The sequence below is a fragment of the Salarias fasciatus genome, chromosome 1 (assembly GCF_902148845.1).
Source record: "Salarias fasciatus chromosome 1, fSalaFa1.1, whole genome shotgun sequence".
In the NCBI taxonomy this organism is placed as follows: Eukaryota; Metazoa; Chordata; class Actinopteri; order Blenniiformes; family Blenniidae; genus Salarias; species Salarias fasciatus.
In genome coordinates, this window is record NC_043745.1 from 39,582,328 (window position 1) to 39,608,595 (window position 26,268).

A 26,268-nucleotide genomic window follows, 5' to 3' on the forward strand; every position below is an offset into this window, starting at 1 on the left:
TCACAAGCGTCAGCTTCGAGGCGTCGACGACGCCCGCGACGCGTCCGGTGTGAACGCACCATAAGTAGGTCCTACGTATCAGTGACCTGGGCCAAATCTGGGTGGGGTGGCTCAAAAGTCTTAAAAATCTGCCTCTGGCTTTCTCACGTCGAACGCACCTAGTGTTTGAGGGTTAGATGGTGACTGGAAATGTCGCCTGTGTGTGTGTGTGTTTATTTATTTTATCACATTCTGATTGGGCCAAATACATATAAGATGACGTGGCACCTTCTGATTGGGTTAGATAGTATCTATCTACACACTCTGTAAATCTATCTACACACTATCTACACACACATACATTTATATATATAATTGCTTTTTAAAATTAAAGAATTTAATTTGAAAAAATTAAAATATATTTTATTACTCAATAGGTTAGAAATTAAAGAATTTATTTAACTGATGTTCTGTACACTGAATTATATCAAACAATTTTCATCAATTAAATCACTGGTTTTGGCGACAGAGGCAGTGTCTTCATTTAAAAAGTGTCAGAACTACTGCAGTACGAATAAAAAAGAAGAATGAAAACATCTGGAGGACGGGTGACGACATGTCAGTCAAAGCCATAACGGGGCGGCCATCTTGAATGACATCACAAACCTCCCATGATTCTCAGTTCCTCTCTGGTGGTATTTTGGGGTCTTCAGGTTCATATTAAAGACTGCTAATTTATTTCTGAAAGACTCTTTTACAAGATTTTGACGGCGCTGAAGACGCTCCGTCTCCGTCTCCATGGAAACGGGGGACGACCCCTGGCATTCCGCCCCTCCGGGTCGATGAAGGCACCGCTTCCCTGGGTCCAGGTCTAGGAGAACCCCCGTGGTGGTGGGCCGGGGTTTTACTCGAACGGTACAGAGCATGACCTTTGACCTTTTGACCTTTGACCCGAGCGCCGGCGCTGCAGAAGATCCAGGAAGCAGATTTCACATTAAAACTTCACTTTATTTTGTGTCAAAGTTCAAGCTGAAGCAGAACCGAGTCTCTTCCAGGAGCACCGGGTGACAGACGAGGTCAGAGGTCAAGGGTCAGGGGTCGGGGTCAGTTCCCGTTCTGGGTCCTCTGTAGGAACTCGCTGTGCAGCTTCTCCTGGGCCTCGTACAGCTTCCTCAGCTTCTTGGCTTGACCTTTGCTGACCTCCTTACCCTCGGCATCGTGGGTAGGGAAACCCTGAGGGGAGGAGACAGACCGTCAGAGTCCAGATCCAGACCCGGGCTCCAGAGACTGTCAGAGTCCAGATCCAGACCCGGGCTCCAGAGACTGTCAGAGTCCAGATCCAGACCCGGGCTCCAGAGACCGTCAGAGTCCAGATCCAGACCCAGAACCCACCGTTTCATCGAAGCTGGAGTATTTGTCGGTCTCGGATCGAAACATCTCAGAAGGAGGGATCCTCATCTTGGCCAACCGGGCGTTCTGCAGGAGGGAGGGAGGGAGAGGGCGGGAGAGAGAGAGAGAGAGGGGGAGAGGGAGAGAGAGAGAGAGAGAGAGAGCAAGAGCGAGAGAGAGGGGGAGAGGGTGAGGGAGGGGGGGGGAGAGAGAGAGAGGGAGAGGGAGAGAGAGAGAGAGAGAGAGAGAGAGAGAGAGCAAGAGCGAGAGAGAGGGGGAGAGGGTGAGGGAGGGGGGGGAGAGACAGAGAGAGAGACAGAGGGGGGGGAGAGGGAGAGAGAGAGAGACAGACAGAGGGGTGAGCGGCTCGGGTTCTCCTGTTGGGTTCTATTCAGGGTTCTAAACCGCTCTGACCTCCTGCTCCTGCTTCTTCCTCGCAGCTTCTTCCTTCTTCCTCCTCTTCTCCTCTTCCATCTGAGGACCAGAAGAGGAACCAGGGTCAGGAACCGGGGTCAAGAACCGGGGTCAGGGACCGATTCAATTCAATTCAGCTTTATTTATGAAGTGCCAATTACAACATGGTGGTTTCAGACACTTTACAGAGAAACCCAACAGATCCACATGAGCAGCATGAGCCACTGTGGAAAGGAAACACTCCCTTTTAACAGGAAGAACCCTGCAGAACCAGGCTCAACCAGGGTCGGGGACCGGGGTGAAGGACCAGGGTCAAGGACCGGGGTCAGGGACCAGGTGGAGAGATGAACTGTGACACAGCCAGAGCTCCAAAAAAACTCATTTTAAATAAGAGGTGTCAACGTTTACAGTGTTCTCTACTCCTGGAACCCAGACCGCTAACCGCCGTCAGAGATCTGAGACTTTTCTACTGCAGTAGCGCTCTGTGACCAACGCTTTGTCTCCACTGAAAATGTCCCTCATGATCCCTTCAAATGAAAGCCGTTCACTAGATCTCAGACTAAAGAGCGGTTTCCGCTGTTAGGTTGATGATATCTTCACTACGTGTTTTGTCACATTTCTTTGATTTGTTTATAAAATCCCTGCTGTTAGCTCCGAACACTTAGCAGCTAACAGTTTAGTAAACTGCTGTTAGCTCCGAACACGTAGCGGCTAACAGTTATGAGGATACAGACATCAGTTAAGCTAGCACCAAACTGCTAACTGCTGTTAGCTGCTAAGTGATGAGCCTGGTTCTTTCTCGGAGCGCTTTCATTACAGATTATAGAAAATGAAGCTCAGCCATTGTCCGTTACTGTCCTTTAGTATCAGAGTTTCCTGTTTCTGAATCGCGGCGGCGCACGAGCGATTAGATACTTTCACTTCTGTCTGCAGACCTTCTGTGTGTGATGCGGAGGACGTGTACGACAGTGAGGTTTCACAGGAGACCAGTAGGGGGAGCGCTAAAGCAAATCTTGCATAGTTCTGCTTTAAACTTCAAGATGCTTCAGAAGATCTGGTTTCTGTTTGAATCCTCCTGAGCTGCTTTTTCCTTGTTTTAAAGCTTCGATGTTCTTTATGGCTCCAGAACAGCTGAAACGTTTCTTTGGTCAGAAAGGCTGCAAAACCTGGTCTGGAGCCTCAGTGAGCATCAGGACTCAGAACAACATGGAGGGGTTCCGTTCTCACCTTCTTCTTCTCCTCCCTCTCCTTCAGCAGAGTGTCTTTGTCCACCAGCTTCACCACCGTGGGAAGACCTGCAGACCACAGCGGCCGTCAGCTCCGCCTCCTGGACACGCCCCCCCGGGAGACGGGGGGACAGGGGGACGGGGGGCAGTTCTTACCTTCGTGGTCCTCCAGCCGCACCCCGAGCTCCGGCAGCGTCTCGTCCCGCAAGGCGTCGCAGAGCTGCAGCAGCTCCGTCACTGAGGACAGAACCAGAGTTACGAAAGTAACCACGGTTCTATGAATCCCGGAGCAACCGCCACAGGCGGTGCTTAAAGGGACTTAAGGCAAGATTTGTGAAAAACTACACATGCATTTCCAGTTTATTCAATCTAATGGGCCATGAAACATTAAAAACCTAAAATAACATCCCAATCCACGTATCTGTCTGTTGCCTTATACAGGCTGTGTGCCACAGAATTGGCTGCAGTTCGGGGTCCAAATTTCCCGCGCAGTCGTGGGGATGTGACGCAAATTGACACTGTACGCGCGTTCCCGACAGCTCTGGAACAGGAAGAACATGGCCGCCGTGGACACGGACTCAAACACTGCTGGGATACAAATGGATTCTTCAGCGGTCATCAAATGACCTGCGTCCACTCAAAGCCCACAAAAGAGTGCCACCACGAAGAAAAAAAGGACTTTGTCAGCATTATCTCGTGAATCAAAAAAAAAAAAACAACCAATCAGTCTGTAAAATGTTTGTGCGCGCTCCCGTGCTGCAGTTCCCCACAGCGCCTATCGCGGCAGCACTGAGGTACATTTTGTAAAGTTGCCTTAAGTCCCTTTAAAGCTCTGGAATGTTCCCTTTACGCAGTTCGAGTATGTATACCAACAACGTCACTCGTGACCCCTGGGTGACCCAGGAACTGTAGAAGTTGGGGATCTTGACCCAGGATCAGCTCCTACGGAATCTTCTCGCGTGACCACGAGGATTCCGAGTGACAGAGCGCTCTGGCGGTGATCTGGGATTCATAGAACCGTCGTTACAGTCGTAACTCTCGTAACTCTCATAACTCTCGTTCTATTTCATCCCGACTGACCGCCAGAGGCGGAGCTTAAAGCACTGGAATGATGAATGCCAACTTGGTCACGAGGAATCCCAGAGAGTAATCCCACTAGGAAGCCTCTGCAGGGCCCAGGACCGCCCAGGACCACCCAGGACCACCCAGTACCACCCAGTACCACCCAGCAATGCCCAGGTCCACCCAGGACCACCCGCAGTGCATGAAGAGTCAGAATGGCCAACCTGTAGGACCTGGAGAAGGTGCCAGGTGTCGTCCAGATGTCGACAGTACATAGCTCGTTCAGGGGCACCCAGTTTTAGGGCGACCCAGACGTGGACACCGCCCTGGTGGAGCGGCAGTGCACACCCTCGGGCAGAGGCCGGCCTGCGGCCTGGGATGGCAAACAGTGTCCACAACCCAGTGGGACAGGTGCTGCCTGGAGAGAGCAGAGCCCTCACCAGGCCTCCTGGAAGACCATTGGCTGGCCAGATGTCGGCACATCTGCATAGCAGCCATGCAGTCGTCCTGCGCAACACCCACTGCAGCCTCGCCGGTGCCAGGGGCTCACAGGGAGGCCGACACAAGCTCTCCAGGACCAGATGCAGATCCCAGGCCGGCGCCCGTGGGGCTCTAGGGGGGCGAGCTTCAGAGCCCCCCTGAGGGAACCGACACCGAAGTGTGGCCCCCAATCGCGACGCGTGCAACCCATGTATGGCGGGCTGATACTGCCGCCACATACACCGTCAGGGTGAACGGGGACCGGGCTCGGTCCAAAAAGACTGCAGAAGTCCAGAATCACGGGGACCAGGGCAGAGCACTGGGTCCTCCCCACGGCCGCTGCACCACTGTGCAACCAACCTCCACCTACGACCATACAGCCGCCTGGTAGCTGGCGCCCTAGCATTCAAGGCGGTCCACCTGTCAGAAATATTGTCAGAAATGTAAAATTAATGAAGGTTCATATTTTCATTGTATTTTTGACTGTCCCCTTGTGTCTGATTTCTGGAATAATGTCTGTAAAGAAATGGATGTCATTCTAAAGAAGAAGCTATCTTTTAAACCCATTTCCTGTATTCTGGGTGTTCAACTCACTGCGACGAACCTCAATCCTACCTCACTGAAATTACTTCAGGTGTTGCTGTTCAGTCCAGGAGGTGTATTCTCCTCCACTGGATATTGCACACTGTCCTGAGGACCTCATTCTGGATCAGGAGCACCATGGAATTTGTACCTCTTGAAGCTATAAGCTTTTGGATTAAAGACAATCCACTCAAATTCTTCAACATTTGGAATCCTTTTTAGGACTATATTGGTGAGGACGGGCCCCAGGCCGTACGAAAGGGTCTATACGGACTAGCATGGAGTGAAATATCTGGACACATTCATTTTTAGTTTGCCACTGCCTGCCAATATCTTTGTTTTGCTGTGAGATTTTTCGATGCATGCCTTCTGCATTTGTGTTTAGATGTTTGTGGGGGAAGTGTTCTGGGTTCTGATGTTTGTGGTTTGTGTTTGTGACTTAAAAATGTTAATAAAAATATGTTGGGGAAAAAAAAAAAAAAGGTGGTCCACCTGACAGGCAGCTGCTCAGCATCGAGTCGGGCCCCTCAGATGCCAGGACAAGACAGAGATGGCGAGGGCGGCCACATGGCGACCCCAACTCCCTTCCGTCCTACAAGATGTCACCTGCTGGAAGCCAACACTCACTGCGTGGAGACCACCACCGCGGGGGCCAATGCAGGGGAAGCAGCACATGCGGCCTACAACCCACGGCGAACCAACGCCAGTCATGCCGCCATAGTGAGGATCGTGAGGAGCGCACGAATAGTACACCGTCCAGGAGGGGGAGCGGCTGCCTCCATCAGCCCCCATAGCAGCCCCATCCACCAGAGTGGGGGTCAAGCGCAAACCACCGGGCTAGCTGCTCACAGAGCCACCCCCAGGTGGAGTGCTCAGCGGCCTCCTGCTCTGTCCGCCGCCCTGACAGTGCCACCCGCCGGAACAATGGGTGCACAAAACAGGGCGACACAACAGCAATGTGATAAGCCGGGGGAGGGTGGTGTACGCCGCCCGTATGGCGGACCACGCCCATGACAGCCAGCCTGGGGCGTGCTGGAGAGAGGGGACAGCCGCCCGGCGGCGCCCCTGTTGCTGCGACATCGGAGCAGAACCAGGCCAGAAGAAACAGCAGCATAGAGAACCCGAAGGAGGAGGCTTGTGCCACCTGCACAACCAACCTCAATCACCGGCCAGCAAGCCAGCCGAGGCACATCCCTCAGCAGCCCCCTCTTCCATCAGCTGCCACCAGGGGCGGGGAGGGGGTACACCACCAGGGGCGGGGAGGGGGTACACACAGCAGTCAGAAAGTAAGAAGACAATAGCGATGCAGTAGGCTGAAGGAAGGGGGCACACCCCGTCAACCACCGGCCAGGGTCCCAGCGAAGGCCCCGTCCAGGAGGGGGAACGGCTGCCCAGCAGCTCCCTCCTTCAACAGCCTCTATAGTGGCACCACCCGCGCACCAGTGGAATTAACTGAACAGTGATGCGGTGAGCTGTGGAAAGGGGGTGCAAGCCGCCTGCACAGCAAACGCAGAACACCAGACCGTCCAGGAAGGGGAGCCCGACAGCTCCCTCCCCCTCTGCCATAGCGCTACCCAACAACCAGGGCAGGTGCAGGCAACAGGCCAGAACAACGATGGTGCGATAAGCTGAGGGACGCTATAGCTGGCCCTAAATCGGCATATGCCCCAGGCCGGCCTCAGCCGCGCCATACATGGCTGCCAGAGTCCGACCACCCAACCCTCTGGGGTGGGGGTGAGATGCAGGCAACCGCCCTGGAGGGGAGGCCCCCTGGCCACCCCCAGCCGCAGAAGAGAAATGCGCCAGCCCAGTAGTCCACCGCACACGCACATGTAGCCACAGCCCAAGCACGGGTTGTTGCACCGCGCCTCCCTGAGGTGAACAGGACCAAGGCAACTGAGAGCCGCCGTGTCCTGTCTGCAGAGGTTGAGGGAAGGGGCGTACGCCACCTGCACGGCAAACCAAGTGGGTGCGGGGGGGGGCGGGGGGTATGATCGCCCCGCTGCTCCCGCGGGAGCGCTGCCACACTCTGAGCAATGGGTGAAGGGAAAGGACTGGGCAGCAGGCCGGACATGCCGGCCGCACAGCAACACCCGCTAATTAGCACCAAGAACGGACGGTTATGCCGCCACTCCGGCAGAACAGAGCGGTTCGCTGCGCAATAAGCGCCGGCAACGCAGGTAGCCGAACACCGCATCCAGCGGAGATTCCGCAACAGCGTAAGCACTGCTACAGCAGAGACACCGCTCACCAGCAGAGACACCGCTGCAGCATCAGGACTGCTACAGCGGAGATGCCTCTCACAGCATAGCATGGCCTACAGCGTAGCACCGCCTACAACAGGAATACCGCTTACAGCGTAGCACCGCTAACAGCGCAGCACCGCTAACAGCGCAGCACCGCTAACAGCGCAGCACCGCTAACAGTGTAATATAGGGCTGCAGCAACATACCACACAACAACAATGGCACCCCCGCCTCGCACGTAGTCCCCACAGGAATGGCGGCACCAAAATACACACATGTATGTGTATATGTATGTGGGGGCGTGGCAAGATGGCGCCACTGTGTACCGGCAGCCGTCTACCCGCTCTTCTTAAACTGCTGCTTGTTGCTGCTTTATTTTGTATTTTGTGCCAGGATATCTCCGCTTTGCTAGTGTATAACTGCCAGGCACTCATTGATCTGAACCGATCCTATGGGGTCTGGCTAAGCCGCAATTTTGAGGATCAAACATCCAAACCTCCTCCTCACTGGCCTCAGTACCACTTTACCTGCTGCGCTCACCTGTCTCAACGCAGAAGAAGAGGACCAGAAAGTGCGGAAAACGCGGAGGCATTCTGGTGAGAATAAGGGCATGCTGGAGATCTAATTCGGGGATTACTCCTCTCCTCTGTACGCCTGGACGTCCCGCGCTCCAAGGAGCGTATGGATTGCGGTGGCTTCAGCCTGTGGCTCCCGCACGCCTGAACCCCGGCCTCCGGCACCTGCCGCTAGCAGCACCGCTGCACAAGCGCCTTGTCAAGCACCTTGTCAAGCACCGTGCCGTGGATTTTGGATCTCTCTGGCCGCTGAGCCGAGCCTCTCCACGGGCCTGCGAGGATGTGACTCTGCGCCTGGGCCTGCTGAATGCTAGATCGCTAGCCAACAAAACATTTATTCTTAATGATCTCTTCACGTCGTAGAAGTTGGATTTTATGTTGCTCACGGAGACATGGCTGCAAGTCGGTGAGTCGACCCCGTTCTCCGAACTTTTACCTCCTGACTGCTTCCATCTTAACTCGCCCCAGACCACAGGTAGAGGTGGAGGACTGGCAACCGTGTACAGATCCAGCTACACCTGTCGGCAGGTACCGGCAGATTCATTCTCCAGCTTTGAGCTTCAGACATTTGTGATAAACTTTGATACTCCAGTCATGTACGTGTTGGTGTATCGCCCTCCAAAGTTTAACAAAGATTTTATTCAGGACTTTACAGACTTTCTATCAGGCTTGTCCCTGAACTTTAATATTCATGTCTGCTGTAAATTCAGACCACTGGCCAAAGACTTTTTAAATCTGATTGATTCTTTTCACCTGAAACAGTCGGTGTCGGGCTCTACACACGTCAAAGGACACACCCTGGATCTGGTGTTGTCCCATGGACTTAATGTAAGCATGATTGATATTTGTGAAATGCACATTTCGGATCACTCTGTGATACTATTTGCGGTGATGCTGTCTCAGTGCGTGGTCACTCCAACTCATCGGACTCTCCAACAATCAATTCCCAGACAGCCTCCTCGTTTCCCAGCACTTTCAGCGAAATGTATCGTTTTGATGTGCTATATCTCTCCTTGGATGAACTTTTTTCACATTTTGATAGCACTTGCACAAACATTTTAGACGCAATAGCTCCCTTTAGGCTAAAACACCATCAGCCCAATGCGCAACCCTGGTTAAATGAAACGACGCACAACCTCAGACGCGCATGTAGGCACGCTGAACGGCAGTGGAAGAAGGACCGTCCTCAAGTCCCCATGCAGATACTAAGGGACAGGCTCATGGAGCATCAGAGAGCAGTTAGAGCTGCAAAAAGTGCTTTTCTGTCAAACCTGGTGTCCACAATTTATCACAAACCCCAATTGCTTTTCAACATGCTGAAATCTGTTGTAAACCCGTGTGATAAAATCATTCGCGCATCCTCAGAAACCCTTTGTGAAAATTTCCTGTCATTTTTCACAAACAAAATTTCTGCTCTCAGATTGTCTTCTTCGTCTGTAGACGACCCACCGGCTCCATCAGTCTGTCATTCCAGTTTTGACTGTTTAGAACCTGTGTCTCTAACTGAACTGACTAAAATAGTTGAGCAGTTGAAACCCTCTTCATGTCCTCTGGACATCGTCCCAAGTCGCTTGTTTCAGGATGTTTTTGATTGTACTGGTCCATCTATTGTGCAAATGGTGAATGTCTCTTTAATGTCTGGATGTTTTCCCTCTTCACTGAAACATGCTGTTATACAGCCACTCATCAAAAAGATGAACCTGGATCCAAATGTGTTGTCTAACTTCAGACCCATCTCAAAGCTGCCCTTTGTGTCCAAAGTTTTGGAGAAAGCCGCCTATAACCAGCTGCAGACTCACCTTGATTTAAACAAAATTGGGGAAAAGTTCCAATCAAGGTTCAAACTGCGACACAGCACTGAAACCGCCCTGTTAAAAGTTTTTAACGACCTTCTTTTAACTGTTGACGCAGGAAAATCTGCTGTCCTTTTGCTTTTAGACTTGTCCGCCGCCTTTGATACTGTGGATCACAGCATCCTTCTGTCCCGCCTGAAGACACATGTAGGCATCAAGGGTTCAGCACTCAGCTGGTTCCCATCCTGTCTCTCTGATCGAAGCTTCTCTGTAAATCTGGGCCAATACTCATCTTCTGTGTCTCCCCTGAATTATGGCATCCCCCAGGGTTCAATACTAGCACCTGTCCTGTTCGCGTTGTACATGCTCCCTTTGGGTTTTATCTTTAAAAAGCATAAAGTCTGCTTTCACTGCTTTGCAGACGACATCCAGGTCTATTTACCCGTTACGGCCAGCGACCGTCAGTCTGCAGTAAAATCACCGCAGGCCTGTCTCAGTGATGTCCAGACATGGATGAGTGCAAATTATCTGAACCTAAATCAGATAAAACTGAGATTTTGGTGTTTGGTCCCAATAACCCCCTGCAAGGACATGACAGTGTTATTGGTCCTCTGTCCTCCTTCTGCCGTCCTTTTGTGAGAAACTTGGGGGTGATGGTCGACCCGTTGTTTAAATTTGACAAACACATCCCATTTCGAGTGGAATTTAAAATTTTATTGATCACTTTCAAGTGTTTGCACTCCTTGGGCCCCCCATACCTGACTGATATGCTGCAGCCCGACACGCCGATCAGAGACCTGAGATCAGCCGACCAGCTCCAGTTGGTCGTCCCTAAAGCCAGGCTCAAAACCAGAGGTGACAGAGCCTTCTCTGTAGCTGTGCCCCCCCTCTGGAACAGCCCCCCCTGGATGTCAGGTCCTCCCAGTCTGTGGGACAGTTTAAGTCCAGACTGAAAACACACCTCTTGTCGAAGGTTTTTTAAACACTAGCGAAACCGGAGTATATTCTTGGTGTCTTATTTGTCTTATCTGTGTTTTTATTAATATGTCTAGGTGAGCCTTTTATTTTCATTTATTTATTCTATCTTTTCTTTTTACTTTTCTATTTCGTTCCAGCACTTTGGTCAGCGGAATTTGTTATTTAAATGTGCTACATAAATAAAATTGAATTGAATTGAACACTGTATGGAGCTGGTGAACAGCAGGCTGGGGGGGGGGCCCATCCCGACTGTGGGGGTGGGGGGGTACAGAGATACGCACCTGGCCCGCACGCAAACACAGAGGCTGGAGCAAACTACGAGCGGCAGGAGGGGCGCGGCGGCTCCTCCGCCTGTTCGCCAGCTGCCACCCGCCGGAGCGGGGGTGCACGTGATACATCAGACGCACGGAACGGTAACGGTACGGTGCCCCCTGCCCATGACAGACATCACTGATCAGCCGCTCAGCCGAGCTACGTGCTAGCGGCCGCATGCTGCCACTCGCGCCGCCCCCCGTCCGCCTGCCAGCGGCGGCGTCACCCGCCGGAGCGGCTGTACGCGCAACAGACCAGAAAGACACACAGCGGCCGGTTTCAAGAGGCGGCTGGCCTCCTACACCGCAACACACATCACAGGCTAGCTGCCTAGCCGAACTAGCGGCCGTACGCCGCCACTCGCCGTGCTCCCTTCAACCACGGCAGCGGCGGCGGCACCTCGCACGGCGGGGAGCTCAATGCGGCTTCACAACAGTCAGAAGCACAGTATCACACCGGCCAGACCGCCGCTCACTTCCTGAAACCGGGCGAGGGGCGCCAGCGGCGTCCCTGAGCCGCAGCAACACCGGCCACGCTACAACGGCCGCGGTCGCCATGCAACGAACCCGGGGGGAGCGACCCACAACCCCCCCATCAGTCATGAAGAGTAGCAGATTCAGCAGCCTCGCCGTCTGCCGGAGGTATGACCGAATCTCTCACCGCAGGCGACGCAGCGCCGCCGAGTCGGGAGAACGGGACGCAACGCGTCGCAGCTCCGACCTGCACGGTCACACGGCTCCCAGCGACGGTGCGTCAAACGCCGGACAGGCTCGGCCCGTCAGGCGTACACGGACTGAACGCCACAAGAAGAAAGGAGACGATCCTGGGTCCAGATCCCAAACTCATACAGTTCCTGGGTCACCCAGGGGTCACCCAGGGGTCACGAGTGACGTTGTTGGTATACATGCTCGAGCTGCGTGAAGGGAACATTCCACAGCTCTAAGCTCCGCCTCTGCCGGTCAGTAGGGATGAAATAGAACACAGAACGTCACGCCACCCGGAACCCAACCGGGGTCCCGCCCAGGGGGCGGAGCCACCCGGAACCCAACCAGGGTCCCGCCCAGGGGGCGGAGCCACCCGGAACCCGCCCAGGGGGCGGAGCCACCCGGAACCCAACCAGGGTCCCGCCCAGGGGGCGGAGCCGCTCGTCACCTTTCTGCTCCCGGGCGATCCTCCGGACGGCTTCTCTGAAGTCTGACAGCACGGCGAGGTACGGCATGACGGTGCTCTCCAGCTGGGGGCGACAGAGAGACGCTCAGGGGGAAACACCAGGCCAATGCTAGCCACACAGCTGCAGGCTAATGCTAACACAACAGCTACAGGCTAATGCTAACACAACAGCTACAGGCTAATGCTAACACAACGGCTGCAGGCTAATGCTAGCCCAACAGCTGCTGTAGCTACAGGGGTCAGAGGTCACAGGGACTCACATCGACACTCTGGTTCTGTCCGACGGGGAACCCGATGGACTCGGTTCCTTCGATCGCTCCGAAGATCTGGAAGAAAAACAAGGATCAGAAAGAAGAAGGAAAAAGATCAAGACTTTAGCTCAGCTAATCTCAGAATCTCCTGCAGTTAATCACAGTTAATCACAGTTAACTGCTTCTGAACAAGGATCTGACACTCTGAAGACAAGACTGGTGTGAGGTGTGTGAGGTGTGTGTCCCCCCCGAGGTGCGTGAGGTGTGTGTCCCCCTGAGGTGTGTGAGGTGTGTGTCCCCCCCGAGGTGTGTGAGGTGTGTGAGGTGTGTGTCCCCCCCGAGGTGTGTGAGGTGTGTGTCCCCCTGAGGTGTGTGAGGTGTGTGTCCCCCCTGAGGTGTGTGAGGTGTGTGAGGTGTGTGTCCCCCCCGAGGTGTGTGAGGTGTGTGTTCCCCCCCGAGGTGTGTGAGGTGTGTGTCCCCCCCGAGGTGTGTGAGGTGTGTGTCCCCCCCGAGGTGTGTGAGGTGTGTGAGGTGTGTCCCCCCCCCCGAGGTGTGTGAGGTGTGTTCCCCCCCGAGGTGTGTGAGGTGTGTGTCCCCCCCGAGGTGTGTGAGGTGTGTGAGGTGTGTCCCCCCCCCCCGAGGTGTGTGAGGTGTGTGAGGTGTGTCCCCCCCTTGAGGATTGTGAGGTGTGTGTCCCCCCTGAGGAGTGTGAGGTGTGTGTGGTGTGCCCCCCTCTCACCTTGAGCATGCTGGTCAGGTAGTTGGCCACGCCCCCCAGCAGCAGCCGATTGGCCGGCCTCCTGCTGCTCTTCCTGGACGCCATGTAGCCGTTCGCCTGGCTCACCAGCAGCCGCAGCTCCTCCAGCGCTGCCCGGGTGTCCAGGTTATCACACAGCGCCTCGTGCACGGAGCGCTTCCTGTCAGAGAAACTGCGCACACACACACACGCAAGCGCACACACACACACACACACACACACACACACACACACACACAAATTGTTTGGCGTTTCCACGGCACCAGGCAGTTTTCTTGTTTGTCTACAAATATTCCGACTGATCATCTACTGAGCAGAACCAGGACCAGGACCAGGACCAGGACCAGGACCAGAGTTCCCTCCATCTCCATGGAGACGGAGCCCAGTGTCTTCAGGAAGCTGTTTCTCCTTCCGTTTCCATGGAGACGGAGTTCTACTTCCAGAGCCTCGGGGCTCCGTTGCCGTGGCGACCGGCCTCCAGAACACACAGCGTTTCCTACTGTGGTTCCGTTTGCTTCAGATTGAACTTTGTGGTTCTGCAGGAGAACCGTCCCGAGCTCAGGTAGAACATGAGCCCAGAGGTGGGGCGGTTCTGAGTTCTGGGTCCTGGGTTCTGGTTCTGGTCCTGGGTTCTGGTTCTGGGTCCTGGGTTCTGGTTCTGGTTCTGGTTCTGGGTTCTGGTTCTGGGTCCTGGGTTCTGGTTCTGGTTCTGGTTCTGGGTTCTCCTACCTGTCGTTCAGCTCCACCTCGGCCGCCTCCCACTTCTCAAACTGCTCCGAGGCGTCGGCCGGCGCTCGCAGGACGTCCTTCACGTTCAGGAAGAACTCCTGCAGGGGGAAGACAGAGCCGTCGTCATGACAACAGGATGGGTCGGGGAACTGGGTAGAACCAGGAGAACCAGGAGAACCAGGAGAACCCACGTTGAGGAACCTCTCGTACTGCACGGCCGACTCCATGGTGTTGGAGGAGTAGTCCAGCGTGTCTTTCCAGGAGTGCATGAGGAACGCCAGGCGCAGCTGCCGGGCTGCAGGGAATACAACCGTCGTCAGAACTGCGGAACCCGAGACGGAACTCCTCCGGGGACGGAACGCTTCCCGGGACAGAACGCCCCGGGGGACGGAACGCGGGACGGGACGCCTCGGGGGACGTTACACTTCCCGGGACAGAACGCCTCGGGGGACGGAACGCTTGACGGGACGCCTCGGGGGACGGGACGCTTCCCGGGACAGAACGCCCCGGGGGACGGAACGCGGGACGGGACGCCTCGGGGGACGGGACGCTTCCCGGGACAGAACGCCTGGGGGGACGGGACGCATCGGGGGACGTTCCGGAGACTGACCGGTGTTCTTGGACAGGGCGTCCTTGATGGTGATGAAGTTCTTGAGGGACTTGGACATCTTGCAGCCGGCGATGGTCAGGTGACCCGTGTGCAGGAAGTAGCGCACCCAGTGGTCGTTCTGGAAGAAGGCCTGCAGGAGAGACCCGGAGAACGGTGAGCTCTGCGGAACGCCGCCCCCTGCTGGGCGGTTCCGGCGGTTCCGTCACCTCGGACTGGGCCAGCTCGTTGTCGTGGTGAGGGAAGCGCAGGTCGAATCCGCCGCCGTGGATGTCCATGGACTCCCCCAGGATGGACCCGGCCATGGCCGAGCACTCGATGTGCCAGCCGGGACGGCCCTGAGGACACAGCGGCTCCAGGTGTGAGGACGACAGCTGCTCTCCAGGTGTGAGGAGGAGAACCGGCAGCCCCTCACCTTGCCCCAGGGCGAGTCCCAGGACGGCTCTCCGGGTTTGGACGCCTTCCACAGGGCGAAGTCGTTCTGCGACTTCTTCTCGCTCAGCCGGTCGGCCGAGACGCTGAGGTCGCCTGGAGGTCAGAGGTCAGAGGACGGTCAGCGGACGCTGCTGGGGACAGGAGGACGTTCTGCGGACGGAGAACCGACCCTCTCCCTCCTGCAGGGCCCTGATGTCCCCCACCGCCTCGGGGACCAGCTTGGCGTAGGAGTGCAGTGGACTGGAATCGAACCGGGACGTGTCGAAGTAGACCGAGCCGTTGGACTCGTACCTGGAGGACAGACAGAGGGACAGAGGGACAGGAGGACAGGTATGTCAGAAGCACAGACCGGCGCTGCAGCCGTCCCCACACGACTCGTCCTCACCCGTAACCGTTGGAGACGATCTTGCCGACGAAGTCGACGATTTCAGGGACGTATTCACTGACCCGGGTCAGGACGTCTGGAGGGAGGACCTGAGGAGACACAGAGACACCGTCACCACGGAGACAGCAGGGACACATCGCTACAGTGGAGGGAGGACAGGGACGGAACCGTCCCAGGCTATCGAGTATCTTCCTCCTCTGACATCAGACTACAGAGCCTGTTCCCCCGGTCCAGCGGAGTGAGGACGTACGTTGAGAGCGTCCATGTCCCGGTGGAACTCGTCCTCCCAGTGTCTCGGCAGGGTGGAGAAGATGGAGTTCTCCGTCACGCTGCTGCCGAGCTGCTGGTCCAGCCAGTCGGCCAGCAGGTCCCCGGAGCGGTCCAGCAGGGCCTGGGGACCAGAACCAGAGAGACCTTAATCCAGGGCGCCCCCCCCAGACCCCCAGACCCCCCGACCCGCCCTCCCGGAGCCGTCCGGACCTGAGCCAGAGGTTGGACCTCGGCGGCGGCGGCCCGGCGCTCCAGGGCGTCCTGCAGCGGCTGCAGGGCGGCGGAGACGGCGGCGTCCAGACGCTCCAGCATCTGCTTCTTATCGGGGTCGGCGGTGGAGGACAGGACGGCCTGGAAGGGCTGCAGGACACACACACACACACACACACGAAAAGACAGAAAACTGATGAAGAATGAACCTTTCTGAATGTGCGTGCGTGCGTGTGCGTGCGTGCGTGAGTGTGTGCGTGTGTGTGTGTGTGCCCACCTCTCTGGCTGTCAGGACGTCCTTCAGGACGTCTTCAGCAGGAAGCTTCTTCTTCTTGTACTCCTCCAGCAGGAAGTTCTGTCGAGCTCGCTTGATGATCTGAAACAGATGATATGAGGCTCCGTCCAGCATCCGTCCACCTCCACCCCCTCCACCCTTACAACCCTCCTCTCTCACCCCTCCACCCCTCCTCTCTCACCCCTACACCCCGCCTTCACCCCCCCGACAGCTCCACCAAACTCTCCATCCATCCTGCCTCCACCTCCACCCCTCACCTCCTCTCTCACCACCTCCCCCTCTCTCACCCCGTCCTCTCTCTCCTCTCTCACCCCTCCTCTCTCACCTCCACCCCTCCCCCACCTTGTCGTCGATGTCAGTGATGTTCATGCAGTACAGGACGTCGTACTTGAAGTAATCCCTCAGGATCCGCCGCAGGATGTCGAAGGAGATGTAGGACCTGGAGGGACGGAGACGGAGAAGGACGCTGAGCGGGGACGATGCGGAACGTCTCGTCTGGACGTCTGGACATCCTCCCCCGAGACGCCGTTACCTGGCGTGGCCCATGTGCGAGGCGTCGTACACCGTCGGTCCACAGCAGTACCACGTCACCTTGTTCCCTTTCTGAGGAACGAACGGTTCCTGGAACAAAAACAGAGGAAGATGCTCTAAAATCTGATGTCAGAGGAGGAAGATGCTCTAAAATCTGATGTCAGAGGAGGAAGATGCTCTAAAATCTGATGTCAGAGGAGGAAGATGCTCTAAAATCTGGATGTTGTCAGTTTTAGCCGTTTGAGAATGCTAATGCTAATCACAGCAGTTTTAGACATAGGTTAAAGCTCGGGTAGACGATGTTGTCCAAAAGCTCTTCTTGTCATACTGAGTGAAATGCTCCTCCCCCCTGGGAGAAGTCAATACATTATGTGGACGGAAAAAAGTGCGGAAAAAATCTGACCACTGTCGCGGCCAAAGGACAGTAAAAACTCCGACCAATCATAAGGCGCGGACCGCTCTTAAGGAACCAATCAAATCCCTTCGCCGTTCTACCAGCCCCCTGCGTGTACATTTCAATGGCGTGCACTGGCCCTGGTTCAGTGCACGCTTTGCCAAGGAGCTCTCGGCGCTCGCGGCTCGCTTGAAAAATAGAAGGAAGCGGCGCGCTGCGCTGCGCTCCTAGGCGCGCTGTGTGGGCAGTCAGAAAGGTTAATAACATTGGAGGCGATCACAAACTCCGTGCGCGCGGCGCTTCCGCGTCCAGTGCGTTCGCTCCCCACGGGAGCTCCTCCAATGGGGTGGGAGCTGGGCGGAGCCTTGGGGAGATGCTACATTCGAATACATGCTAGTTTTCCGACCCTTGCCGACCCTAGCTTTAATGCTAATGCTAAATGTCTAGTTGGATATGTTTAGTCGTGTTTCAGACTAGCATGTATTCGAATGTAGCATCTCCCCAAGGCTCTGCCTAGCTCCGCCCAGCTCCCACCCCATTGGAGGAGCTCTCGTAGTGGTGGATTAATAAATAAGTGGAGGATTAACGGGTTAGTGGCGAATTTGCGGGTTAGTGGTAGATTAACAGGTTAGTGGTGGATTAACAGGCTGCAGTTGATTAACGGGTTAGTTGTGGATTAACAGGTTAGCTGCAGATTAACGGGTTAGTCACGGATAAGCGGGCTAGTGGCGGATTAGCAGGTTAGTGGTGGATTAGCGGGTTAGTGGTGGATTAGTGGGTTAGTGGTGGATTAGCAGGTTAGTGGTTGATTAGCGGGTTAGTGGTGGATTAGCGGGTTAGTGGTGGATTAACAGGTTAGTGGCGGATTAACAGGTTAGCTGCAGATTAACGGGTTAGTCACGGATAAGCGGGCTAGTGGCGGATTAGCAGGTTAGTGGCGGATTAGCGGGTTAGTGGTGGATTAGCGGGTTAGTGGTGGATTAGCAGGTTAGTGGTTGATTAGCGGGTTAGTGGTGGATTAGCGGGTTAGTGGTGGATTAACAGGTTAGTGGCGGATTAGCAGGTTAGTGGTGGATTAGCGGGTTAGTGGTGGATTAGCGGGTTAGTGGCGGATTAGCAGGTTAGTGGTTGATTAGCGGGTTAGTGGTGGATTAGTGGGTTAGTGGTGGATTAGCAGGTTAGTGGTGGACTAGCAGGTTAGTGGTGGACTAGCAGGTTAGTGGTGGACTAGCAGGTTAGCGGTGGATTAGCGAGTTAGTGGAGGATCAGCAGGTTAGTGGTGGATTAGCGAGGTTAGTGGTGGATTAGCAGGTTAGTGGTGGATTAAGAGGTTAGTGGCGGGTTTACGGGTTAGACGCGGATAAGCGGGCTAGTGGCGGATTAGCAGGTTAGTGGTTGATTAGCGAGTTAGTGGTGGATTAGCGAGTTAGTGGTGGATTAGCGAGTTAGCGGTGGATTAGCAGGTTAGTGGTGCATTAGCGGGTTAGTGGTGGATTAGCAGGTTAGTGGTGGATTAGCAGGTTAGTGGTGGATTAGCGGGTTTGTTAGGGATTAACGGGTTAGTGGTGGATTAGCGGGCTAGTGGTGGATTGGTGGATTAGTGGGTTAGTGGCGGGTTAGCAGGTTAGTGGTGGATTAGTGGGTTAGTGGCGGGTTAGTAGGTTAGTGGTGGATTAGTGGGTTAGTGGCGGATTAGTGGGTTAGTGGCGGGTTAACCAGGCTCCTGGACCCCGGTTCGAACCTTGGTCCTGGTCAGGCTGTTGTACAGTCGCAGCTGCGGGCCGGCAGTTCCCTCTGGAGGACTCCAGGGAGGCTGGACCCGCTTCCCTTTACCTGGAACCACAATAACCGACAGGAGAACCTCAGAGACCCGGAGAGCTTCAGGGGTTCACGGGTGATCAGGTCAAAGGTCACAGTGAGGCACACATCAAGGAAAAATTAAAACTTCAGAAAAAAAAGACATTTAAAACAAAGGAAGCAGAACTTTTCTCCACAGAGGAACCGGGAACAAAAAACACAGGAAAACATCCTCCAGAAACAAAACAGGAACTTCAAAAAGCAGAGAAGCTGAACCTTTCACCAAAACCAGGAAGATGCTCTATAATCTGATGTTCCTACAGCACCTGAACGCGTCCTGAACCTGAACGCCTCCTGACCCTTAAAGGGCCACTCCGGTTTTTTGACACCTAGACCTTATTTATAGGTGTGTCATGCTCATATACTCACTCCTGAATGTTTCCTGAACGCGTCCTGACCCTGAACGCCTCCTGAACGCCTCCTGACCCTGAATGCCCCCTGAACGCCTCCTGACCCTGAGCGCCTCCTGACCCTGTAACCTAAATGCCTCCTGAACGCCTCCTGACCCCGAACGCCTCCTGAACGCCCCCTGAAAGCCTCCTGACCCCGAAACGCCTCCTGACCCTGAACGCCTCCTGTACCCTGAATGCCTCCTGAACGCCTCCTGTACCATAAATGCCTCCTGAACGCCTCCTGTACCATAAATGCCTCCTGAACGCCTCCTGACCCCGAAAGCCTCCTGAACGCCTCCTGACCCCGAATGCCTCCTGAACGCCTCCTGACCCTGAGCTCCTCCTGAACGCCTCCTGACCCCGAACACCTCCTGAACGCCTCCTGACCCCGAGCGCCTCCTGACCCCGAACGCCTCCTGACCCCGAACGCCTCCTGACCCCGAACGCCTCCTGACCCTGAGCGCCTCCTGACCCTGAGCGCCTCCTGACCCTGAGCGCCTCCTGACCCTGAGCACCTCCTGTACCCTAAACGCCGCCTGTACCCTGCAGAGAAAAACCTGCTGGATTCAAACTACGGTCCGAGTCTTGGTCCGTCCTGTTTCACATGCCAGTGCTGAACTCACTCATCAGCCATAACATTATAACCAGAGGCGAATCCTCCGTCGGACGCCTGCAGCCCTGTTCTGTCCTGGTGTGTGTGTGTGTGTGTGTGTGTGTGTGTGTGTGTGTGTGTGTGTGTGTGTGTGTGAGAAAACGTCTTCCTCGTCCACATGAGGTGGGAGCAGTTTACAGGACTGAGGTCAGTCTTCAGGTCAGAGTCCCGAAGCTGCGGCAGCTGAGAGCCAAATCTGTTAGCACAGTCCGCTAGCATAATCTTTTAGCACGGTCTGTCATCATGGTACGTTAGTGTAATCCGTTAGCACGGTCCATTAACATAATCTGTTAGCACGGGGCGCTAGCGCCGCCTGTGAGCATGGTCTATTAGCGTAATCTATTAGCACGGTCTGTCATCATGGTCCATTAGCGTAATCCGTTAGCATGGCCCATTAGGACATATGCTAGCGTGATCTGCTAGCCCTTTAGCATAGTCCACTACCGTAATCTGTTAGCACGGCCTATTAGCACGGTCGGCTAGGGTAATCCGTTAGCATGGCCCATTAGCACAGTCCGCTAGTGTAATCTGTTAGCATGGTCCTTCATCACGGACCGTTAGCGAAATCTTTTAGCATGCTCCGTTGGCATGGCCAGTTAGCACGGTTCGTCAGCATAATTAGTTAGCACGGTCCGTCAGCGCGATCTGTTAGCACGGTCCTTTACCGTGGTCCGTTAGCACGGTTCGTTAACGTGATCCGTTAGCACGGTCCGTTAGCGTGATCCGCTAGCACGGTCCGTTAGCGTGATCCGCTAGCACGGTCCGTTAGCGGGATCCGCTAGCACGGTCCGTTAGCGGGATCCGCTAGCACGGTCCGTTAGCGGGATCCGCTAGCACGGTCCGTTAGCGGGATCCGCTAGCACGGTCCGTTAGCGGGATCCGTTAGCACGGTCCGTTAGCGGGATCCGTTAGCACGGTCCGTTAGCGGGATCCGTTAGCACGGTCCGTTAGCGTGATCCGTTAGCACGGTCCGTTAGCGTGATCCGTTAGCACGGTCCGTTAGCGTTATCTGTTAGCACGGTCCGTTAGCGGGATCCGTTAGCACGGTCCGTTAGCGTGATCCGTTAGCACGGTCCATTAGCGTGATCCGTTAGCACGGTCCGTTAGCGTTATCTGTTAGCACGGTCCATTAGCATGATTCGTTAGCACGGTCCGTTAGCATAATCTGTTAAAGGAGACTTGAGTTCTGGAGGACTTCACTGAGGGACAACCATGCTAGTGGGAGACCCTGCAGCGGAGCAACGGGCCGGGCCCCTCAGAGGCCCCGCCCCCAGAGTTATGGCTGACGGTGTGTCCAGCAGCAGCTGTTTGAACTGTGATAAGCTGATAACGGGGACGCGGTGTCCCGCCGTCCCGCCGTCTACTCACAGCTGCCGTCCGGCTGGAGCTCCGGCCGCAGGGCGGCTATGTGCGTGAACCAGCGCAGGGCGTGGACATGCCGCGGGTCGGGGGGCCGGCCCAGCAGCCGGAAGGCCTCCAGGTCGGCCCCCGACGGGCCGAACCCGGCCAGGTAGCTGCGGGAGCTGAGGTAGTCGTTCAGCGCCGCGGCCAGCGCAGCGTCCTCGCCTATCTGCAGCAAGAAGCCAAACTCAAAGGCTGCAGAGACAAGAGGACACGGGTTACCGACAGGACAGGCGGCGTATACCCTGCACAGAAGTTACCCGACACGGCGGTTACCGGACACGGTGGATACCAACATGTGGTGCTTACCCGACAAGACATGCAGTGCTTACCCGACACGGTGGATACCCAACAGGACATGCTTTGGTTCAACGGCACACGGTGGTTACCCGACAAGACACACAGTGGTGACCAACATGGTGGTTACCCGACACAATAGTTACCCAACACGGTAGTTACCAGACAAGATAGTTACCCGACACAGTAGTCACCCGACAAGACAGTTACCCGACACGGTAGTTATCCGACACGATAGTTACCAGACACAGTAGTCACCCAACACAACAGTTACCCGACAAGACAGTTACCCTACAACACAGTTACCCGACAAGACAGTTACCAAACACAACAGTTACCAGACAAGACAGTCACCCAACAAGATAGTTACCAGACACAGTAGTCACCCAACACAAGTTACCCGACAAGACAGTTACCCGACAAGACAGTTACCCGACAAGACAGTTACCCAACACAGTAGTTATCCGACACGATAGTTACCTGACACAATAGTTACTCAACACAGTAGTTACCCGACACGATAGTTACCCGACACGATAGTTACCCAACACTGTAGTCACCCAACACTGTAGTCACCCAACACTGTAGTTACCTGACAAGATAATTACCCGACACGGCAGTTACCCGACACAGTAGTTACCCGACTCGATAGTTACCCGACATGATAGTTACCCGACATGATAGTTACCCGACATGATAGTTACCCGACATGATAGTTACCCAATAAGATAGTTACCCGACATGATAGTTACCCGATAAGATAGTTACCCGACACGGCGGTTACTCAACACAGTAGTTACCCGACACGATAGTTACTCAACACAGTAGTTACACGACAAGACAGTTACCCGACAAGATAGTTACCCAACACAATAGTCACCCGACAAGGTAGTCACCCGACAAGGTAGTCACCCGACTCGATAGTTACTCGACAAGATAGTTACCCGACAAGGTAGTTGGCCGACAAGGTAGTTGGCCGACAAGGTAGTTGGCCGACAAGATAGTTACCCGACACGATAGTTACCCTACAAGAGTTACCCGACAAGACAGTTACCCAACACGGTAGTTACCCGACACGATAGTCACTCAACACAGTATTTAACCGACAAGACAGTTACCCGACAAGATAGTTATCCAACACAATAGCCACCCGACAAGGTAGTCACCCGACACGGTAGTCACCCGACACGGTAGTCACCCGACACGATAGTCACCCGACACGATAGTCACCCGACACGATAGTCACCCGACACGATAGTTACCCGACACGATAGTTACCCGACAAGGTAGTTGGCCGACAAGATAGTTACTAGAGGTGTGCTGATACATCGATTATTAAATTAATCGCGATGCGACACGTAATGATTCGATTACGATTCATAAATATTCAAAATTAATTTTTTTCATAATAACTAGACGCCAGGAGCACGGACGCCACTTGAGGAACCAAAGTATTGTTCCTACGCACCACCCGGACATCTGTAGTGACGGACCGGTTAATATATCGAGAGCTAGCTCTTTAGCTGCAGTAACAGAGCGTGAGATTCATTCTTCTGGATTAAAAGCTAGTGCTAAATGCCAATGCTGCTTTTGCTAAAGAGAAAATCATTCAAAGTTCTCGTCCACAACATCTTCATCCGACAGTTATTCATCCATTTTACACTACACTGGAAAAAAAAAGCACCGTGTTTAGCCTCAGGTAGCCCCGGAAACAATGAACCGTACTGCGCATGGTGCGGCGCCGTAAACAAAGCTTTCAGTTCAGAGGTCAACAAAACAACCACAACATTTATCTCTGTAATCTGCTGGAAAGAAGTCCAGAGGCGTTTGGCAGGGTGAGGATGTTTATTCCAAGAGCAGGGATCAGAAACATGCGTTAGCATCAGCAGTTGAAAAAACACGCACACAACAACACTGCGGCTTTCGTAGCTCCCGCTTACGTCACACTAGCGCTTAGACATATAGACATAGATATCTAGATGTAGGTGTCTAGATATGCTGCACGCCAAGTAGTAAATTCAAATTGAACATATATCTGCATATATGACATATCTGCTGTTGTTTGCACTTAAGGGAGGTAACTGCTGGTCTGCTGTCAGTAGGGGCAGCCTTTTGTTGTATTGGCTCTTTAGGCCACAGCTACAGGCACAAAGTTTGTGCCATGGTTGCTGATGGACCACTTGACATCAATAAAAAATACTTTTTTTTGGATGTGAATTGGTTTGATTACTTTGATTTATGTATACTGAGAAATAGCTGTACATTGTTTCAAAGTATGAAGTGGGCACTAAGTGAGGGGGGAAAAAAATGCACAAAAAAATCATGATAATCGTTTTTATCATTAATATCGTGATAATCGTTGAATAATCAAATCGTAGCACCCTGAATCGTAATCGTAATTGAATCGAATCGTGAGGTGCCTTAGATGGCACACCCCTAATAGTTACCCGACAAGATAGTTACCCGACATGACAGTTACCCGACACAATAGTCACCCGACACGACAGTCACCCGACAAGACAGTTACCCAACACGATAGTTACCCAACACGATAGTTACCCGACAAGGTAGTTACCCGACAAGGTAGTTACCCGACTCGGTAGTTACCCGACTCGATAGTTACCCGACACGGTAGTTAGTTACCCGACAAGGTAGTTACCTGACACGATAGTCACCCAACACGCGGTGGTTACTGACACGGTGGCTACCCAAATAAATTCTTCCTTGCTGCGTTGTTTTGCTAGCTGGTTCTGGCGAGCAGTACCCAGGCACTACCAGCTGGGATCTGAATGTTTCTGGTTTTTCAGGTGAGCGTAGCAGCGGGACGTCATTTCGATGTCGTGATGTTACGCTGTGAAAATGATGATTTGCTCTGATCAGTTCGAGGCTGAACCTTAAACGCTGAGTCGGATCTGAGGCTGAGGAGTCAGGACGGTTCAGGGAACATCGGCTGAACCGAAAAAAAAAATCAGTGTTTCAATTTGTTGTTATGGTGCTCGGTATCTTCAGCTCCTCGAATATCAGGACTCTTTCTTGTACTCGGATATCAGGACTCGCTCTTGTACTTGGATATCAGGACTCGCTCTTGTACTCAGTATCTGCAGGTACTCGGATATCAGGACTCGTTCTTCTACTCGGATATCGGCAGGTACTCGGCTATCGGCAGGTACTCTGATACCAGGACTCATCCTCCACACGGACACAGACTTGGGCGTGGCGGAGGACGGAGACCTCGGCGGCTCATCAGTCAGAACAATAATAACAGAGAAACGGTGGAGAACGACGCCGGGAACCACGAGACGGAGGCACCCGGACAGACGGACGGAGAAGCAGCACAAACACAAAAACAGAAACAAAAACAAAAACAGCGACAACTAGAAGCAAACATTCTTCAGCAGATCCACTGGAGTCTCTTCTGGATCTTTCTGAAGAGAGTCTGGGGAGATCCTTTAAACCCTGAAGCTGTGGATTCATCTGAACTTCCTGAATTCAGACCCGAGGGTTTCCCATTACAGAATGGAGCCGGCGTTCCCCAGGGATCCGTCCCGGGACTCCTGATCCTCCTAACTCACATCCATAACCCAGACCGGTCGCTGATTAACGGGTTGGTAGTTTGAAAGGTGCGGCTGACGCGTCACGGTGAGCAAACAGAGAGCCAGTGAAGCAGCTCAGCTGCAGACTGTCGCTTTTTAAACGCTCAGTTTTCTAAGCTGCTCTGTTTCCCTTTTTTCTCCATTTTTTGTAGGTCTTTTTTTTTTTTTTTTTTGACATTTTTCCCAATTTTACTTTGCTTGAGCATTTTTTGAATCCGGTTTGAACCAAGAGTGATGAATCATAGAATAACATAAAAATGACTTAAATGTTTATTCAGGTTTCATTGAGTCGCTGTAGAGGGACTGGAGGGCCACATGTGGCTCCAGAGCCGCAGGTTGAACACCCCTCTGGATGTGTATGAATGTGAGCGGCTGAGCAGTCAGAATGAAACCAAAAATAAAGACAAACATTTCACACACTGCAGGCAGCGCCGGCTTTTTAAATCTGGAGTTTAACGAATGAATTTACAGTTAAATGTCTGAAATGCTCAAAAACAAAAATGTGTTCAAAGCTCATTTTGCCTGAATGTGAGTCTTAATGCAGGTTTTTAAATGAACAGATGGATGAGCTCATTCAATGTTGACATGAACGGAAATGTTGAATTAAATGAACGAATGAACGTCTGTTCAAATATAAGAAAACGTCTTAAACGCGGTGTTAAATGTGTGATTTTCCATTGAAACGTGAGGTTTTGTTTTCTGCTACCTGACAGGTTAGCTTCAGCTAATCTGCCCGCAGCTTCTTTACCGAGCTAACATGCTAACGCTAGCCTCCGGGACACACCGGCGCGAGGCGGACAAACTGCCCGGGCCCGGCGCTCCTCGCTGCCCGGGATTAAAACACCCCGCGCGGGGGGGATCAGATTAAAACCCGTACCTGAGTCTCCGGAGGTGGACATTTCCCCGCGGTGCCGGTTTTCTGGATGCTGATGCAACAGTAACGTGTCCGGAAGGAGGAGGAGGCAGCAGCCGGAACCGAGGAGCGGCGGGCCGGGAGCAGGGGGGA

At 53.9% G+C, this 26,268-nt stretch overlaps 1 protein-coding gene across 2 annotated transcripts; it reads right to left on the minus strand.

The window, feature by feature from the left end:
• Positions 1-474: 474 nt before the first annotated feature.
• On the minus strand, positions 475-26,240 carry cars1 (cysteinyl-tRNA synthetase 1). 2 transcript variants are annotated; one of them, XM_030107996.1, is made up of 23 exons: positions 26,140-26,240; positions 21,340-21,567; positions 18,812-18,903; positions 16,678-16,766; positions 16,488-16,584; positions 16,128-16,226; positions 15,851-16,000; positions 15,621-15,761; positions 15,371-15,459; positions 15,155-15,276; positions 14,966-15,078; positions 14,760-14,888; positions 14,554-14,683; positions 14,135-14,238; positions 13,944-14,041; positions 13,197-13,386; positions 12,467-12,532; positions 12,189-12,270; positions 3,165-3,245; positions 3,010-3,077; positions 1,783-1,842; positions 1,372-1,455; positions 475-1,212 (listed from the first exon to the last, which is right to left on the minus strand). In XM_030107996.1, exons 1-23 carry the CDS (start codon positions 26,159-26,161, stop codon positions 1,084-1,086), a joined length of 2,463 nt encoding a protein of 820 aa, XP_029963856.1. In that variant the 5' UTR covers positions 26,162-26,240; the 3' UTR covers positions 475-1,083. The 2 variants fall into 2 exon arrangements, with proteins under 2 accessions (XP_029963856.1, XP_029963943.1); XM_030108083.1 differs by lacking the exon at positions 21,340-21,567 and having other exon boundaries at positions 26,140-26,228.
• Between the last annotated feature and the right edge of the window lie 28 nt (positions 26,241-26,268).